At 40.8% G+C, this 18,595-nt stretch overlaps 1 protein-coding gene across 3 annotated transcripts; it reads left to right on the top strand.

Moving 5' to 3' along the window:
- Positions 1–240: 240 nt before the first annotated feature.
- Positions 241–16,889, top strand: topbp1 (DNA topoisomerase II binding protein 1). Of its 3 annotated transcripts, none has more exons than XM_035998043.1 (28): positions 241–532; positions 732–831; positions 937–1,071; positions 1,197–1,340; positions 1,885–2,066; positions 2,307–2,500; positions 2,663–2,839; positions 3,015–3,181; positions 3,274–3,437; positions 4,122–4,366; positions 4,482–4,804; positions 5,402–5,574; positions 6,119–6,330; positions 6,684–7,000; positions 7,115–7,300; positions 8,101–8,216; positions 8,413–8,536; positions 9,711–9,869; positions 10,016–10,109; positions 10,213–10,414; positions 10,690–10,919; positions 11,587–11,735; positions 11,883–11,976; positions 12,547–12,710; positions 13,631–13,759; positions 13,894–13,983; positions 15,274–15,435; positions 16,642–16,889. In XM_035998043.1, the coding sequence occupies exons 2-28, from the start codon at positions 739–741 to the stop codon at positions 16,768–16,770; spliced, it is 4,554 nt and encodes a 1,517-aa protein (XP_035853936.1). In that variant the 5' UTR covers positions 241–532; positions 732–738; the 3' UTR covers positions 16,771–16,889. The 3 variants fall into 3 exon arrangements, with proteins under 3 accessions (XP_035853936.1, XP_031148803.1, XP_031148804.1); XM_031292943.2 differs by having other exon boundaries at positions 11,880–11,976; XM_031292944.2 differs by having other exon boundaries at positions 726–831; positions 11,880–11,976.
- Positions 16,890–18,595: the final 1,706 nt, after the last annotated feature.

Here is an 18,595-nt window from a genome sequence, read left to right as displayed (position 1 = left end):
TGTGGCATCAGAATAGTAGGTTTTGATGCAATATAACGTTAGTAAAGCCCTAAATATGAATTAAACCAATTGGCCTTTACTAAATTGTTTTGATAATTTTTGGCTCATTGCATTGTGCTTATATGTTTACACTCATGTTTAGTTGTATTATTTTAGTTCTAGAGCATTTTTACAATATCGTTGACGTTGAATATTTTGTCGCTACGGCTCTTTTCAACACTAGAGTCCGACTCCGCACGGTCGAATTAGCTGGTAGTACCGGAAGTTACGCAGTTGGCGCGAATAATAACAACAAAGCTGATATTTTAATTTCGCCAAGCTATTATCAGTAAATTATTACACAATGTATATTGATTCCCTCAATGCTGTGGAGACTAGTAACCGTTCGTTTCTGATAATATGAATACTAATGTTTTTTGAAGCGTTTTTAACGTTATATATGCTTGTTTGAACTGTCTCTCTGTTTTTCTGACAGTCCATCAAGAGGTTAGCCATCAGTTTAGTTAACGTTAACGTAAAGGACGATTTTAAAGTGAGTAGCTAGCTAGTAGGCTAATATTATATATTAATGAAGTACCAATCTATAGCCAGATTAATATTTCAAAGTAATTGCATATTCTCTGAATGTTAATTGTTGTCGACTCGAGGCTAACGTCACTGCTAAGGCCAGCTAATGCCATTATAACAAACGCTAATGTTAAGTCTTTTCACTGGTCCTTATTCAGATACAGGTTGACCATGTCCAAAGGAGACAGAGAAGGCTTCATTGTGAAGTTTGTGGAATGTAACGCTAAAGGACAAAAACAAGAGTATGCTGTCAAGGCTTATGAGGTAAAGTCCATTTTAAAATATTTCATTGACGATTAAATTTGTTGCCACTGCTCTACTGTCTCTTCGTTTGCAGCGAATGGTCATGTTTGTCTCATGTTTACACAGGCCATTTTGGAGCTGCAGTCTGACAAGTACTTGAAGACCGTCGATGAAGATGCAGTTTTACAGATGGACCAGAAGGACAAGTCTCTGTTTGTCTTCAGCAGCTTCACTACCCCCGCCTTTCTGCACTGCAAAAAGGTCTAACTCAATACTTGATATATCGAAACCTGGATCCTGAATTTCATAGGAATTAATAGGGTGAAACCCTGGCTGTCATGGAGAGTAATTCTTCTCTTTCTCACTCTTTGTTATTTGTCATATAGCTTGGCTGCCGAGTGGTGAGTCCACTGGTGGTGTTGTACTGCCTGCAGCAGCAGCATTGTGTCCCCAAAGCAGAGAAGCCCGTCTATAACATGGCCATGGCTGACATCACTATTTCCTGCACCAGTCTGGATAAAGCAACCCGGGTTAGTTCACTGCGGCTGATACTTTGCAGATTGTTTCAGCTTTTATGCCCAAAACATCAGTGAAAGTATTTATGACTTAGACATAAAACATGAAGCAATAATCGGAAAAATTTAAATAAAATAAACGTTACGAATAAAATTAGAATGATATTATGCAGATACAAATCAAGGAGGGGATATCTCCTCTTTACCTCCTTTCCAAATGTGCTGTTTCAGGCAGGGTGCAAATGTGGGGATATATTAAGTGTCTGTCTCAGCTGCCCGTTTTAGGTGATGTATTAACAAATATAATTACATCATTTAGGGAACACAGAATAGAGCTACTTTTCAGTGCATGCATACAATTGTTTTCTCTTAATAGCGAAGGCCTGAAAAGGACCAATTCATATGAAAGGAGCTCATCCTAATTATACATATCCAAAATAAATACGAAAAGTGTAAAGTAGTACACAATGAATGTTGTCCAAAGGTCGTTAAGAGTTGGCAAAGCACAGCACAGTGTCTTCTTAAGTGTGTTTGTGTCTGAATGTCTGTCTCTCTACAGACAGAGGTGATGGATCTGGTGCAACTCATGGGTGGACGGGTCTATCTTGACTTAAATGTATCAGTCACACACCTGATAGCAGGAGAGGTGGGCAGCAAGAAATACCTGGTAGCTGCCAGCCTGAGTAAACCCATCCTGCTGCCCACATGGGTCAAAGCATGCTGGGAGAAATCTCAGGACAGGTATGTACTCTCATTAAAAGTGACATTTCTGTTTCAACATCTACTGTAAAAAGATACAGATTCTTGTGATGTTTTCTCTTTTATGCACTATTTATTTAAATCAGTTAATATTACCACAATTAGTTCATCAATTAATACTTTATTTAAATGACATTGACAATTTTATGACAATACTAATGATTATGACAAAAAAACAAGGCACTTTAGATAATAATTAACACCTTGGTTTGCCTCCTTCAGTCTTTTCAGGTATACTGATCTACCAATTGAGGACTATTTGTGCCCTGTGCTGCGTGGCTGCACTATTTGTGTGACAGGCCTCTCCAGCACAGAACGTAAAGAGGTGCAGCGACTCTGTGATCAGCATGGAGCCAACTACACTGGTCAGCTCAAAATGAACGAGTGTACACACCTCATCGTTAGTGAGCCAACAGGTAAGTCACCGGCAATTTCAGCAAAATAATTTTTTTCCAAATTGAAAAACAAGATTCAGTAAGTGGAACCACATTTTGTTTCTTGTCATTTTAGCTATAGTCTTTTGGTGTGCTACCATTATTGCTAGCAGTATCATTGTGAGTATTTGTATTTTTTTGCAGGTCAGAAGTACGAGTGTGCAAGGAAGTGGAATGTGTATTGCGTGTCTCTGCACTGGCTGTTTGACAGCATAGAAAAGGGCTTTTGTCAAGACGAGACCAGGTACACTGTGGAGCGTACCACATCAAAGACCACCCGACCGCACACTTCCACTCCCACTGGCACCAACAGGAAGGAGGGTGAGCCACAGACTGATAATTGCGCTTGTTTGTTGTTTACTGTATTTAAAAATGTTACTTTTTCATCCTCATCGTGTGATAGGGATCAAACACAACATTTAGTATCTAAATGTGTTTCAAAGTGTTAGTCTGTAATAAATTATATGAGGAATCATGTTTGTTTTTTTAACTCCAGAGGGACCATCTTTGTTGGGCTTGAGCCACATCTCTGTCAATGCTAGCATGACAGTTAATGACACAGCCCTCACCAACGCCACCGTCAGCCGCCTGGAAGCTCCAGACCCCATAGATACTCTGGATCTCACCGTCTGCCCAGCTGATGATATACTGGATGGCTGTAAGGTAAACAAAAGAATATTCCTTTTCATGTACAGTGGAGATTTCCTTTTCCACAATTGTGTGGCTTTATTTCACACTTGTTAAATGTTGTGCAGCTGTATCTGTGTGGCCTGCCAGGGAAGAAACTGGAGAAGCTGCGGCGTCTTGTGAACTCTGCAGGAGGTCTGCGCTTCAACCAGCCCAGTGAGGAACTCACACATGTGGTCATGGGAGAGCTGGACCAGGACCTCAAGAGTTTTCTGTCCAAAGCAACACATAGGTCTGAACTGCAAAGATTATTACTTTACATAGTATTTATTGTATCCTCACTTATAGTACATTTTTAAGATCTCATCTGTTTTGACCCTTCAACCCATAAAACTATAAAAAGTACTGAATCATAAGGTCTCTAAACACATAAAATATGTTACGCTTACCCAAAATTGTATGAATGAATAATAGTACAGCTAGAATTTCCCATTTGAAGTAATGCTGCCATTAAAAAACCAGCTTGTATTTGCCAGTTTACCCAATGTAATGAAAAATAATGAAGCAAGTAGATAAAGACTAAAGAGTTTGAGGAATTTAAGAAACATTAGATTTCAGATGGATAGGGGTGTCCTGGTGATTGGATGCATGGCGTTACCAGTTCTAGTTAGGCTGGAAACCTAATTTTATCACCCCTCTCTCTTACTGTGTTTCCTCTCTCTCTTTACTCTCAACAAATGACACCAAATATCTTTTTAAAAATGAATAAGTATAACTGATATTGACTTAAGTCTGGTCTAAATCTAAGTCCAGGACATATCCTTACCTTAGCTTATCTTAAATTTGTTTTACGACGTCATATGTAATTACAAAGCATAATATACAGAACTCTGCTTAAGGAGTACTGTTGCAATGTAGCAAGTTTACAGTATGATAAATCATTGAGCTGATTTGATGTATGTCTGTTACTTTCCAGACCCCATGTAGTAACAGTGCAGTGGCTGCTGGACAGTTTCAGCAAAGGCAGTCAACTCCCAGAAGCAGGTTACCTCCACCCCGACTGTCTGCCCCCGACTCCGTCTGCTGTATTTGTGCCTGCCCGTCACACTCCCGCCTCTCGGCATTCAGACGGTCCCCCCGCAGCCAGTCCTAGCACTCCTAGGCAAACAAGAGCCGAGGAAGATCTGCTCTCTCAGTACATGGATGATGACCCTACAGTAGGTAAGAATCTGTTGTTGAAGAATTTGCTTATAGTTTAATTTGACCCCATTTAAAAGATTTTACAAGATATAGTTTCATATATTGCAGCTAATCTCATTTTCCTTTTATCCTCCAGTGGACATGGCCCAACCAGCAGAGGGCAACAGCAGGAAGTCCATCAGTACATCTGCTGAGCCTTGGGCACCAAACCACTCCAGAGGACCAGAGCCAGACTCAACCCTGCAGGAAGCCAGCGAGGCAGGCCTATTTTTTGGGAAATGTTTCCTTCTTGTGGGCTTTGGCACTGAGGCAGAAGCCCAGCTCTCTCTGCTGGTGACAGAAAATGGAGGCAGGGTGCTGATGGGCCGTACACGTGTTGTGGCAGACTATGCAGTGGTCCCACTGTTGGGCTGTTCAGTGGAGGCCACAGTCGACGAGGTGGTCACTGATACCTGGCTGGTAAGATCACAGTCATGCTGTTTTAATTGTATCTGTGTAGGGAGGAGGGTGTGGCATTCTTGGTGATTTCAGTGCCATCTGTTGATTTGTCAACTGATCGAACAAAGGGGCAAATACTGTATTTATGTTTTGTTAATCGTCTTTTGATAAAGAGTGTCTTTGGGTGTGTCATTTTTGAGGCAACACCCCCTAAATTCTTGAGTTAAAAGCAATTTTGATAATCCATTAATTGTTTAGGTCAATTATCAGGCAAAAATGCTAAACATTCTCTGGTTCCAGCTTCTCAAACGTGAGGATTTGCTTTTTTATTCTGTTTCATATCCTGTTACATTGAATATATTCAGTTTAATAGGGTTTCGGACTAGCATTTGCACAAAACAAGGCTTTTTTTAAAGACGTCACCTTGGGCTCTGGGAACTTGATGGCCATTTTTCACATTTTTCTTTAACGTTTGAAAGTAATTGTCAGTTGCAGTCCTACACAATTACATTTCATTGATCTGAAATACACGTTTGTTCTCTATCAGTTTTATGTGCTATGACAATGCTATGTAAGTTTGATACCTGACAGCTAGGCTTTGTACTTGTTAATTTTCAGGCCATGTGTGTGGAAAAGGAGTCTGTTCTGCAGCTGTCCTCCAACCCTTTGTTCACCCCTGTTCCTGTGATGGACGGACGTTTTCCTCTCAAAGATTGCGTTCTCTCTGTCAGCCAGTTCACCGGAGCAGAGAGGGAGTCTTTGGTGGAGCTGGCCAAGCACCTTGGAGCCAAGTATGGTTACATTGCAGTCCGACCACACATGCTGTTTTGCTTTTAGGTTACACGGTATAAACATTAAGAGCTGTAGGATTGTTTGGTGTTTACCTTTTTCCAAATTGATTTAGTCAAAGCGTCTAAGGCAGAAGGCAAATGTATTTATATACAGTAGGACAATTCATAGACTTAAAACAATTTAAGTCTAGTCTAGATTTACTCCTAGAAAGTTTTATTAAACTGCTGCAGTTTAAGGATAGATTTTATTTAGGTACTTAAATGTTTGCTTTCATAGTTTTTTTTGTTGTTGTTGTATTGTTTTGTTATGTACTCCAAAACAAATTATAAGGTGTATTATTCGCTATACCAATAAAATAGTAACACTTTTTTGTACTTTTAGGTATATTGTACTGTATTAGCAGTTGTGTTTGTGTTCAGGTCAAAAGAAGAATTTCCATTGTACATTTTTCAAGCTGTATGATCTCCTGGGCTGTGGGGTTAAACCACAGCTAAATTGTGAACTACCTTACTTAAATCTTTTTTTTTTGTATCCCTTCTGCAGTGTCCAGGATTACTTTGTGCGCCTGGCGAACCAGAAGAAAGGGATGCTGGCCAGCACTCATCTGGTGCTGCAGAGCCCTGAAGGCACAAAATACCAGGCAGCAAAGAAATGGGGGTTTCCAGCCGTCACCATGCGCTGGATACTAGAGTCTGCTCGGACAGGCCAGAGGGCAGAGGAGGGACGTTTTCTAGTTGACCTGCCACCCTCCCCAGGTTAGAAAAGTGTCTTTATTAAAGCTTTTATGTAGATGAATGAAAGTTTTATTTGCATTGGCTGGGTGTAGAACATGATGGACAATAAATTACCAATGAGTGTAAGTGTAATCGGTTTGTTTGATATTTTCTTACATGTATTAACTTACCTGAGAGATTATTTGAAAAGGAAAATGTAATTGATTTTCAAAGAAATTGGCGAGGCATTTTTGACTGAATTTTATTTCTTTCTTTTGGCCATTATACATTGTTGGCTGTGCTTCTGCAGTGCATTTTAGTTTGTGTCTGATTTTAGGCCTAGTTTTAATTTGTTTCCTGGGCTATCACAATGATTTTATTTTTTTATTTTACAGAGAGGGATGATGAGAGTTTTGTCGGTGGTTCCCAGAAGCCTGCCATGCCTCCACCAGCATGTTTGTCTCCAGAGATCCCTTTGCTGGGTCTCCAGAGCGGTAAGGCCGTTACCCCGCTGGATTTGGGTCGCTTCCAGAGCAAAGTGTTCCACTCTGTGTTGGACGAAATGAAACCCAAACAGGACATCAGCACCCCCAAACAAAACCAGGAGGGCGGCAGAAGGAACCCCCTTCAGAAGGAAGTCTCCCTGCAGCTGGACACTCCCTCTCGTTTCCTCAGCAGAGACCAGCTGTTCAGGCCCTCCTTCAATGTCAAGGTTGGGACCACACAATTACAATTTTTGCCTTATGTAATAGGCTTCAATTCAATTAATTGTGCACTGATATTTGATAGATAATCCTGTGAATACATGGACTTTTCCTTTGTTAAGGATGTACTAGGAGATTTGGAGACCCCAGGGGGAAGAACCAAACCAGGGGAGAGGGTGGAGACTCCACTGACTGATGTCGTCAGCAGGACTCTGCAGGTGGCTCTCGCCAACAGCTCCCGAAGTACTGCCTCAGATATGCAAGCCATCTCTGCTAGCCCCCAATTTACCAAGACGACTGAGAAGGAGGTAAACTAAAAAAATATTAAAATACAGTATACCTTTTTGTACATACTTGACTTTGGTGGTTTAATCTAATTTAATATGTTAAAGGTCCTATGACATGCAGCTTTTTGGATACTTTTATATAGGCTTTAGTGGTTCCCTAATACTGTATCTGAAGTCTCTTTCCCGAAATTCAGCCTTGGTGCAGAATTACAGCCACTAGAGCCAGTCCTACAATGAGCTTTCCTTAGTATGTGCCATTTCTGTGTCTGTAGCTTTAAATGCTATTGAGGAGGAGAGAGGGGGGGCAAGGTGGAGGGTGGGGGTGTGGCCTTGACCAACTGCCACTTTGCCTGTTTGCAAGCCATGATGTCTCTCTCTTTCTCATGGGTGGGCCAAATTCTCTCGGCGGGCAAAGCAGAGAAAGGGAAGGTAACCTTTCCCCTTATGACGTCATAAGGAGGAGATTCCAGATCGGTCCATCTGAGCTTTCATTTTCTCAAAGGCAGAGCAGGATACCCAGGGCTCGGTTTACACCTATCACCATTTCTAGCCACTGGGGGACCATAGGCAGGCTGGGGGAACTCACATTAATGTTAAAAAAAACCTCATAAAGTGAAATTTTCATTTTCATCTTTTAAGATAAAATGTACATGAGCCAATACTAGTGGCACTGATGGAGGATCTCTTATAATTCCAAAAGCCTTTACTGTCACTTAGTACTGGAAAACTTAATTTATAGTGAAAGGGACAATATGATAGAGTAGCCAATATACTGTCTATCTTGACATATAAACAGATGTATTATAAAATATGTTTGTAAGGTCGCGGAAAAAGAAGCCGGCCCTCTGACTGGTGTTGTGATCTGTGTGGGAAAGAAGCTGAGCAAAATGCAGGGTGAACTCAACGCCATTGCTGCCTCGCTTGGAGCAGACTTCAGGTATTCAACACATTTTTACAAACTTCAATTAAAGGATTGGTTAACATTTCTCAAGTCATATGTACTCTGTATAAAGCTTCAGCAACCAGTAAGCCTTTTAATGTTCTTCCCTTGGCACGTCGGGATTGTTTTAATTTTTATTTTAGTAAATATGGGTGCAAATAGTAAAAACATCTTTTTATCAACTTGTTTTTAGGTGGGCTTGTGACGATACAGTGACACACTACATCTACCAGGGCCGTGTGGGGGACAACACCCGGGAATACAGAGGAGTGAAGGAGAGAGGACTGCTTGTGGTCTCCCAGTACTGGCTGCAGGCTGTACGTTTCCCAGTTGCAAATATAAATATAACCCGTGCTCTTCTTTACTACTCAACTTGTGTTTTACTCTTAAGTGCACTGCACAGGAAGTCATTACAAGTCTTTGTAGAGCAGTTTATAAATTGGGACTTTTAAATGAATTGAGCCTGGAACTTATTGTTTTCAGTATTGTTTAATCAATCGGTTATTTTGTGAATAATTGATTGATCGTTTAGCGTAGAAAATGGCAGAAGATGGTGAAAAATGCCCATCACAGTTTTCCAGAGCCCAAGGTGACGTTTTTAAAAATGTTTGTTTTGTCAAACCAACAGTTTTATTTGCCAAAATATTCAGTTTATAATGATATAAAACAGAAAAGCGTTCGAGAAACTGGAACCAAAACATTTGGCAATTTTAATTAAAAAGAAATTAGTCAGTTATTAAATAGTTACAAATAAATTTCATGTTCATCAATTAAGTGTTTCAGCTCTAAAATGAATGAGTAAGTGAGCAGCTAGTTATCAGTGCTAAAAAAAAGTACAGTTAGTCCTGTGCTGATCGAGTTTAGGAGACCAACTACAAGACACAACTTGTTTCAGTTTTTATCAAGAAGAAATATATTCATGCATTCTCTGTAACGACTTAGTCCCAGTAAAGGTCTTGAGGGGTCCAAAGTCAATCTCAGTATGCATTTGGCAAAAGGCAGGCAAGACTTTAAACATGAAACCAGTCCGTCACAGGAGGACCGAGTAATATACAGAAAAGCATTACATTTCAGAAGCAGTCTAGTCTTCAGTTCAAGAGGACATAATCCACTTCATAAACCACAAGGGAAAGGATTAGAGCAAATGATTGAAGCCCAGTCCTTAGGTAGAATATTTAGTTTTTATTGTAACATTATTTATACAAGCTTGTAAAGAAAATGTCTTAGAGACATGAAGTGATATTAAGATACACTGGATTTAAATGTACCATTCAGTATTCACTTAGCACATTTCACCTGGGGGGAATAATTTTCATCCCCATCAACAAAACCAGAATATTTAATCAAAAACAGCTTTGATATGCAAATGTTGCAGACAGATGGGAGTTTCAGCTCATCAGTTTCCCCCTCATCATCATTTCATTCAGTTTGTTCTTGCGGTAGCTCTAATAAACGTCTGTTTACGGATATGTGCCGTGTTGTCTTTGGCAGTGTGCTGAGGAGCAGAGGCATGTCCCAGAGTCTCTGTATCCTTTCACCTACAACCCCAAGATGAGCCTAAACCTCAGCCAGGTGCCCAACAGCTCTCAGAGGTCTCCTCCTTTTACACGAACCCAACTCAAAGACATCTCTGAGGCAAAGGACGACAAGGTGGGTTCAAGACTCAATGAGTGAGACAACAATCAATATTTGATGTTGTCAGTAATAATCTAATAAAGAGGTACCGCATTAATGCAGAGGTGTCTCATGTAATTGTCTTTCTGTCGGTTTAATTATCTGTTCAATCTGTCCCTCAGTGTGATCACATTGCCACGGAAGAAGCCACATCACGTCGTGTGAGCGATGGAAGCGTAGATCAAGAAGAGATGAATGAAACTACAGATAGAACTGGTGGGTGTCTTTTTCCAACTTTCATTTATTTCCCCAAAGCTTCTACACATTCTTGATGGAACCAAAAGTTGTACTCGTGTTGTTGATTATCTGTTGTGTCCAGATATTTCAGAGACTCTAGAAATGAGAGAGAACCTGCAAAGACAGCTCCAGGAGATCATGTCAGCCACCAAGCTGACGACAGGGAGGCGTACCTCAGTCAGACTTATCAGGATGGGATCAGGAGGGGCCGACTCGGGCCCCCACACACCTGATGGGAGTCGGTTGGGACGCTGCGGGAGCAGACGTACTCTGGAAGCACTGAGGTAAGGAAGCCATGTAGTGAGAAGATAGTTTATGTTCAAACTATAACAATCGTTAATTTAAAATGTCTCAAAGCAAATTGGCAACATTTTTAGGACTCTTGTTTATTGTTGTACAATTTTATGTATTTTAAATGAAATAGGCAAGTTCATTTTAGTGTGATAAAGCAGATGATTCAGTCCTGCTATAGTAGCTACTGGGAACCAAAAATTATATTTTGTGGGGTTCACGCACTTCCTCATCCAAATAAATTCACCTAATTCTGTCCTGATTTCAGGGTTACCAGAGAAGCAGCTATGGACATAAACACAGAGCCATCTCAGAGTGAACAGATAGTTTGGGATGACCCTACAGCCAGGGAGGAGAGGGCCAAGCTGGCTGATAATTTACAATGGCCTGGTAGTCCCTCACAACACTCTGAGCCCGTCGCACCTCCACCTCCTCCCACTGCAGAAAACGGCTCTCAGTTCAGGGACTCCATGACAGACTCTGAGCTGGTGGAGATGGGTAAGACTTAGCCTAGTTATAACTTAACTGGAGATTTACACATCAGTAAATGAAAAAGTCGAACAACACAAACTAGTGATTACATGGAGATTAGTTGTTACTAAAAAAGTACACCTACAGTACTATCTACCAGGTGTAATTGTTATCTTGCTTGTTATGTAATGCTTGCTAACAGATGACCCGTTTAGATCAAAGAGTAAAACACGCAATAATGTCAACGTGACATCAAAATGCTGTTTAATGGTGATCTAAAGGGAAGATTTAATATTACAGCACAAAAATAATACTTCAGATTGCAAAACATTCCGCCAATAATGTAAAGATTAAATGACCAAACAATGTCTGTAAGGTTCTCCATGTAATAATAAAGTCATACCTACACTTTTCATACCTAACAAAGGATGCTTGTGATACTACAGTGACTTGTTCACATACTTGATTGCTTTTGATTGGACACGCTACTAATGTTTTCTAGCAAATTACTTAAGTAGCTCGAGTCTCTACTAAGACAGACATACACGGACATTACACATGAACTTAGTGATTGATTTACAAATAGCTAGTGCAACCCAATCCTGTAGAGAAGTCTCAAGTTAGTGTTGTTACTTAAGATGGATTTGTTTATTGACCTGCATCTTAAGAGAGTTATCACTTCATCCTCTCACAGCTGCTTGTGACGTCATCGACCAGCACATGGGCCAGAGGGTCACGGCTCCAACCGAGGAGCGAGGAAATGACATCCTCACTCCTAACGCCCCCAGCATCGCCTTCCCTATCGCCAACCCTGGGGGGCGTAGGGTAGTACCGGAGCCACAGGTCAAGATTCATATTTACATTAAAAACAAGAACTGACGCCTTAATAGAAACTGTAACATACACACACACACACACACACACACACACACACACACACAATACCGTCTCTTTCAAACTAGCTAAAAGTTTCTTTCTTTCTCTCAGGAGGAGCGTGAGGAAGAAAAGCAGCCACCCAGATTTCAGCTGTCCTCCCTCAGCCCTCAGGAACGCATTGATTACAGTCAACTAATAGAGGAGCTTGGTGAGTCCCCTACCTAATTAGGGCTCTAAAAGTGTTCATCATGCTGCAGTAAAAAAGAAATGCAAAACATTACAGGCCTAAAGTCAGAGGAGCTAATCCCTAATGACTAAAAAGGAGGATCTGCCTCCAGGGTCTGGGAATAGTTCTTCCTGCAGATGTTTCCTGTTGTGAGCTCAGTATTTTCAAATGAACTCCTGCCGATCGTAACTTGAACCATTATTCAAGCTTGTACAGTATATTCAACCAAGATGCAGCATTTACAAAGAGAAACATTAAGAATAAAGGGACCAATTGATTGCATAAAACACTCTATGAGATTAAATCCTTTCTGTTTAACTTTGCATCTAAAGGTGAACATCATATGTTTCACTAACTGCAGCTCTTAATGAGTCAGCAGTTAGGGATGAATGTCTTGCTTAAGGGCACTTTGACATTCAGCTGTTCATACATTTATATAACGCTCTTCAATCTTTGATTACCAGGTCTGTAACTATAACTCCAGAATAGGTACAAAATATCTTATCTATAGTTCTTTCTTTCTTTTCTGTCTATTTCTGTTTGGTATTGTAGGCGGTGTAGTCCTGGACAGGCAGTCTTTTGACCCCAGCTGCTCGCACATCATCGTAGGGACTCCTCTGCGCAACGAGAAGTACCTGGCAGCAATGGCAGCGGGCAAATGGATCCTGCACCGCTCGTACCTGGAGGCCTGCCGCTCTGTGGGTCGCTTCATCCAGGTCAGGATCTAAAGATCTCTGCTTTAGTGCCTCCAGCAGACAGCTATAATCACTCACAGTGGTTTTATTTACCCTGCAAATACAGTATTGTTATGGTTGGTTTAATGTGTAGCATGTCAGTTAATGTCCTGTTGTCCCTTATACAGACCACTAGGGTTTTCATTAGTCTATATCCTTCGCGTTCCACTTCCAGGATTGCTCCGGTGCTGCAGGAAATTCCGCCGGATGCATGTATTTTACGTTTCCTTCCACTTTCTTGTTGTTGGAATTTTAAATTTGGTGGATTTATGAGGACTATTGTTTACTGCTCCTCAGATCTCTGCATGGTAAATTGAGACCGCTAGCTAGACTATCTGAGTTTTCTCTCGCACGACTATTTTGCAGCGGCTCTGTGAGGAGTTTAGCACCGCCCATGACGATTCTGATTGGTTTAAAGAAATGCCATTAAACCAGAGGATGTTTTCCTCCCATCCCCGAATGCTATGTGGAGTAGCCAGACTCCAGCGCACTTTGGAGGAGGGTCTGGCAAAGCGAGACTAGGTTTTCATTAGCTATGTTTATCCACAAATACTGTTTTTGACGGATTTGCTTCTGTAATTTTATTTTGAAATTGGTATCCGGTTTATGACTTAGCACGAAATGGTCTCAAAGGGGTAGGGTTGGTTTTCTAAAACCTTCTAATAATTTGCAGCAACTAAAAAAGAGTATCCATTGTCCATTGTCCATTGTCCATTAAATATAAAAAAAAAAAATTGTGAAGTAAACATTTACTCTGCAAATGTGTTTTTTTTTTTAGTTCACTCAAAGGGGTTTAAAGATTTCCAAAGTTCACAAATCTTTATAACTATCACTAAATGGTCAGTGGCAAGTGTTATTATGCTGGAAAATGTTTTACATTTCTATTTCTGTGTGTGTTCCAGGAGGATGAGTATGAGTGGGGCAGTAGCTCCATTCTGGATGCGTTGCCCTCCATCACTTCCCAGCAGAGGAGACTGGCGTTAGCTGCCATGCGCTGGAGAAAAACCCTGCAGGGATGCTCTGAGCATGGGGTAAATACACACAGTTAACAGAACAGTCCTAATTACTGTCATTTGTATTGTATGATCTACTCCTTGAGTGTTAAAGTGTACTAAGTATTATTTTTATTTTTTTTTATTATTATTTTTTTTTTATTGTTTTTCAGGGAGCCTTCAGTGGATGGACGGTCATGCTGAACATTGACCAGAGCAGAGAATCAGGCTTCAGGCGGTTACTGCAGTCTGGCAACGCAAAGGTTGCTGCTTGTTTATTTGTTGTGTTAAATCAAAACAAATGTACTGATCACTATTGCTTTTTTTCAAATCAGACAAACAGTTAACTGTTTATCAAAGAGAGATTTTTTTAGACACCAGTTCAAACTGTAGCCCTGTAGAGAATCTCTCTCTCTCTCTCTCTCTCTCTCTCTCTCTCTCTCTCTCTCTCTCTCTCTCGTCTCTTTTGTCCTCACAGGGTTTCCCCCAGGGAAGGGTTTTGGGATCAGTTTAGTTAGGAGATGACTCCTAAACAACAGTCATAATCATTAAATATGCCATTTGCTGGTCTTTGTTTCAAACAAGGTGACACCGATTCGCTATAAAAACACTGGGAGACCCTGAAACAACTAGTATTAACTGTGCAATTCACAGTTTTGAACATAGAGCGAAAATCGTGCAATCATGCAATAGCAAAGTGCTAACAAAAGAAATGAAACAGGAGCTAAGCAAAAAGGCAGGGTTTTCTTTTGGGTCAAATGAATAAATTAGATACTGGAACACATCAAAATGATGTCATGACATATCACAACAAGGTAGGGAAGCTACATTTTCCCTACCTTACCCAAGGGGGTAAGCTTCTCCTCACAACGCGTACCTCCTTGGCGCCATTTTGATGCTAACAAGCACTCACCCCCCCCGTTAGCATCCCATTGACTGCCATTCATTTTGGCGCCACTTTGACAGAGAATAACTTTACATCTGAAACGTTTAAAGACTCTATTTGTCTATTGTTTATTTCTAAAGAAACACGACAATGTATAAAAGGCTCCATTACCTTGTACCTCACGTTATGGCTCCGTAGCAGACGTTTTTGTAAAAATAGGCTAACGATTGTGTCATAACCACGCGACTTACTATCGCATAGTAGAGGAATTACCATATAGTACAGAAGAAGCTCGCAGGCAGTTTCGACTTACATTAGCTGTTTAAGTTCAATTACTAATGTTAACTAGCATTTTAGTTAGCAATAATTAGCCTGTGTCCATGTTACCTCCTTACATATACCTACGTTCTGCATCTCTGCAAGATTGGGAATGATTGAGATTTCTCTTGGCACAGCTACCAGAAGACTTACAACTTTCAGACAGGTTGCTCACGTCACAGTTACGTCGTCTCTCTCAGTTGGAGGCTGCGCAGTAACGCTCAGCGCTCACCGGAAAAGTGCTTTTAATATCCTTCACTGGTCTCCGTCCAGAGCAATGGGATCTGTTTGCCCATTATATATGTACTGTCTATGACCTTACCAATGAAACCCCCCCTCCTCCCTCCAGGTCCTGCCAAGTCCCTCCCCCTCCTTGTACAAGGAGACCACTCACCTGTTTGCAGACTTTGCTCGGCTGAAGCCTGGAGACTTCAAGGTCAACGTGTCGGAGGCTACCTCCCTCGGAGTCACATGCTTGAAGCCAGAGTACATCGCAGACTACCTCATGCAGGTTAGTGGAGCTTTTGATATGGACTATCACTGACTTGGCCTTATATTGTCATGAATAATGGAAATCCTTCCTTGTTGCTTTAGTTCAACCATACTTGCATGCTGAAAGTTAGCAAGTTAAAAATGAACCCCCCTGGGCGCCCGGGTAGCTCAGTTGGTAGAGCGAGCGCCCATATATATAGAGATTTACTCCTCGATGCAGCGGGCCCGGGTTCGACTCCGACCTGCGGCCCTTTGTTGCATATCATTCCCCCCCTCTCTCTCTCTCTCTCTCTCTCCCCTTTCATATCTTCAGCTGTCCTGTCAAATAAAGGCCTAAAATGCCCAAAAAAATAATCTTATATATAATAATATATATATATATTCTGACAATTGTAAAGCAGTTAAAAATATGCCAACAGAATAATAATAAATGCATTAATACATTTTATTTGTAATGCACTTTATATTTAAACAAATCTCAAAGTGCTGCATATTAAATACGGAGTATTATAAGTGCTAGGAAGAAAAAAATTCAAAGAAAATGAAACAACAATAGGACTAGGAAAGGGGTTAACAATGAGCCAAAAGCTCTGCTAAAAAGGTGGGTCTTAAGGCCGCGTTTAAAAGCATCCACAGTCTGTGGTGTCCTCAGGTGGTCAGGGAGAGCATTCCACAGACTGAGAGCAGCTGAGCAAAAAGCCCGATCGTCCATAGTACGGAGCTTGGTCCTGGAGGGTTTCAAAAGGTATGCTGAACCAGAACGGAGGGGACGTGCGGAGGTTTGTGGGGCGAGGACTTCCTTGAGCTAGAGGGGGGTGTCACCATGGCTGCACTGGTGGGTGAGAAGGGAAACCTTGTACTCAATCCTGAGTGAGACCGGAAGCCAGTGGAGTGATTTGAGGATGAGGGTGATGTGATCATGTTGGCGCACCCTCATTAGGATCCTAGCAGCGCTGTTCTGAGTGTACTGCAGCTTCTGGAGGCTTTTGACAGAGATCCCGATGAGGAGCGCGTTGCTGTAGTCCAGCCTGGAGGAGACAAAGGCACGGACAAGCTTTTTCCGCATCTGGAAGAGTCGGAAATGACACAATCTCAATTTATAGACCATTTAACATGTCTCAGGGTTTTTAACTGACATTATCTTGCAAGAAGTAAGATCATTTTATTAGTAGTAGGTAAGACTCAGTAGATTAAATGTTAATATTGTTTTCTTTCTGTCCTCCAGGAACCAATCCCGCCTATCGAGCTGTACTACCTGACTGAAGCTTCCTCTGAAGAAGCTCCAGGCACTCCGTCACGTAAGCGCAAAGCCTCAGCAGACAACTCCCGGCTGAAAAAAACACGTCTTAACTAAATTGTCACTACTAAATATTGTCATTAAAATTCACATATCTGTGGTAATGATGGAATTATTGTAAATAAGATGTTTTGTATCTCTTATATTAAAAAATAAAATAAATGTTTTGTCACTCTAGAATCTTAATTCAAGTGCATTGCAGTGTGTGCAGCAGGGCCGTTTCTAGGACTTGAGGAGGTTCGGGTCTTAGCCCGGACCCAGTTAAATAAACTTAATGCACTGCAAAACAGCAATTGGCTTGTTAATAGCCGGTGTATGTTCATTTTAGCTGCCCAGTTTGTAGATGTTAGTTAGATGGCACCAACATTTGGCCTAATCATAACTGGCCTGGCAACCCAAAGGCCAAGGTATTGTTTCAAGATCTGTGTGGTGACTTATGATACGTGGGGTCTGGGGGTCCTCCCCCAGAAAATGTTTAGTGTTAAACACTTAATTTCCTGCATTCACGTGAATTTTTATGGGACTTATTTCTACCTTTTTCTGAATCAATTTATGCTGGAAATATCTTCATGTAAACAGAAACATAGGGGACAATTAAAAAAATAAAAAACATATTGGAATAGTTTGCAGTAAGGCTCTTAGACACAGTGTTGTAATGTAACAAAGTACAAATACTTCACTACTGTACTTAAGTAGAATTTTTACGTATCTGTACTTTACTTCGTTATTTATATTTCCGGAAACTTTTACTTTTACTCCACTACATTTCCCCTAAGCATCTTAGTTACTCGTTACTACAAAATATAATCAGAAGAAATTTATTACACTGAAAAAAGGAAGTTTGGCGAATCATTGCTCCTAAATTGCCAAGATAATGTACGCTCCATTCCAGTTGGTGACGTGATGCCTGTTTGTGGCCAAGTGGCAAAAAAAAAAACCATAGGCCAAAACTAAAGAAGAAGAGGAGGAAGCATAATGACTGAGAGTGTCATGGAAGCACCTGCTGCAGGCTCTGCCGCCATGGTAACAGACGATGATCACCCCGACGACAGTAGTGATGAAGATAACCTTACACACCTTTGGCCATAAAGTTCATAATCAAAGTTTTTTTTTACTTTTACTTCTATACATTTAATATCAGAAAATTGCTATGAATACTTAAGTACTGTAAATATCAGATACTTTAAGACTTTTACTCAAGTAATATTCTAAAAGGAGACTTTAACTTCTACCAAAGTCATTTTCTGGGAAGATACTTGTACTTTTACTCAAGTATTGCTTTTGAGTACTTTATACAAGACTGCTTAGGCATTCTGTATTGCGTTCAACTAATGCTTATTAGTATTGCACTCCTAAACTTTGTGTTAATGGCATCAATGTATTAGACTGATTTGGATAGGATTCCTACGAAAATTTCACCTTTCACAACTCTCCTCACTTAGAGACGGTTGCAAGGTGATGGCAACAAATACGTGATGCTGGTCAGGCCCCGCACGTAGCTGCCGGTTTTATTCGCCTCCGAAAAATAAATTGGACAAGGTTACAGTTCTACCATGAGTACTACAACAAAAATGTAAGAACTGCGAGTGCCTTGGAAAAATACTTGTTTCCTTTATTTGCATGTGCCATTCTGGGGATTTTTTTTATTCTATTATACTTATTTTTGTAAAAAAAAAAAAAAAAAAAAGAGGGCGAGAGATCCGGGGCTATTCATAAAACATTAGGGGCTGTAGCCGGGTGCGCAGTGCGTGCCTGTGAGACTTGAGCTGTGATGGATGCCTCGATAAAAAAAAATGTTGAGTCACGTTTTGTAATTGGGTGCAATGACATTCTCTGGCCTGTGGAGGGCAGTACATCTTTGGATGACTCAGGCCTGTATTAC

Source organism: Sander lucioperca, chromosome 23 (assembly GCF_008315115.2).
Source record: "Sander lucioperca isolate FBNREF2018 chromosome 23, SLUC_FBN_1.2, whole genome shotgun sequence".
Classification (NCBI taxonomy): domain Eukaryota; kingdom Metazoa; phylum Chordata; class Actinopteri; order Perciformes; family Percidae; genus Sander; species Sander lucioperca.
Note: the sequence above shows the minus strand (reverse complement) of the source record. Positions and strands in the feature narration are given on the sequence as shown.

Excerpts from the sequence above, each read along its gene's own strand:
- topbp1 (XM_031292943.2), top strand. The coding sequence starts at position 739 with ATGTCCAAAGGAGACAGAGAAGGCTTCATTGTGAAGTTTGTGGAATGT. Across the intron at positions 10,110-10,212 it reads TGAAACTACAGATAGAACTG|ATATTTCAGAGACTCTAGAA; the intron begins GTGGGTGTCTTT and ends TGTTGTGTCCAG. Across the intron at positions 11,736-11,879 it reads GGGTAGTACCGGAGCCACAG|GAGGAGCGTGAGGAAGAAAA; the intron begins GTCAAGATTCAT and ends TCTTTCTCTCAG.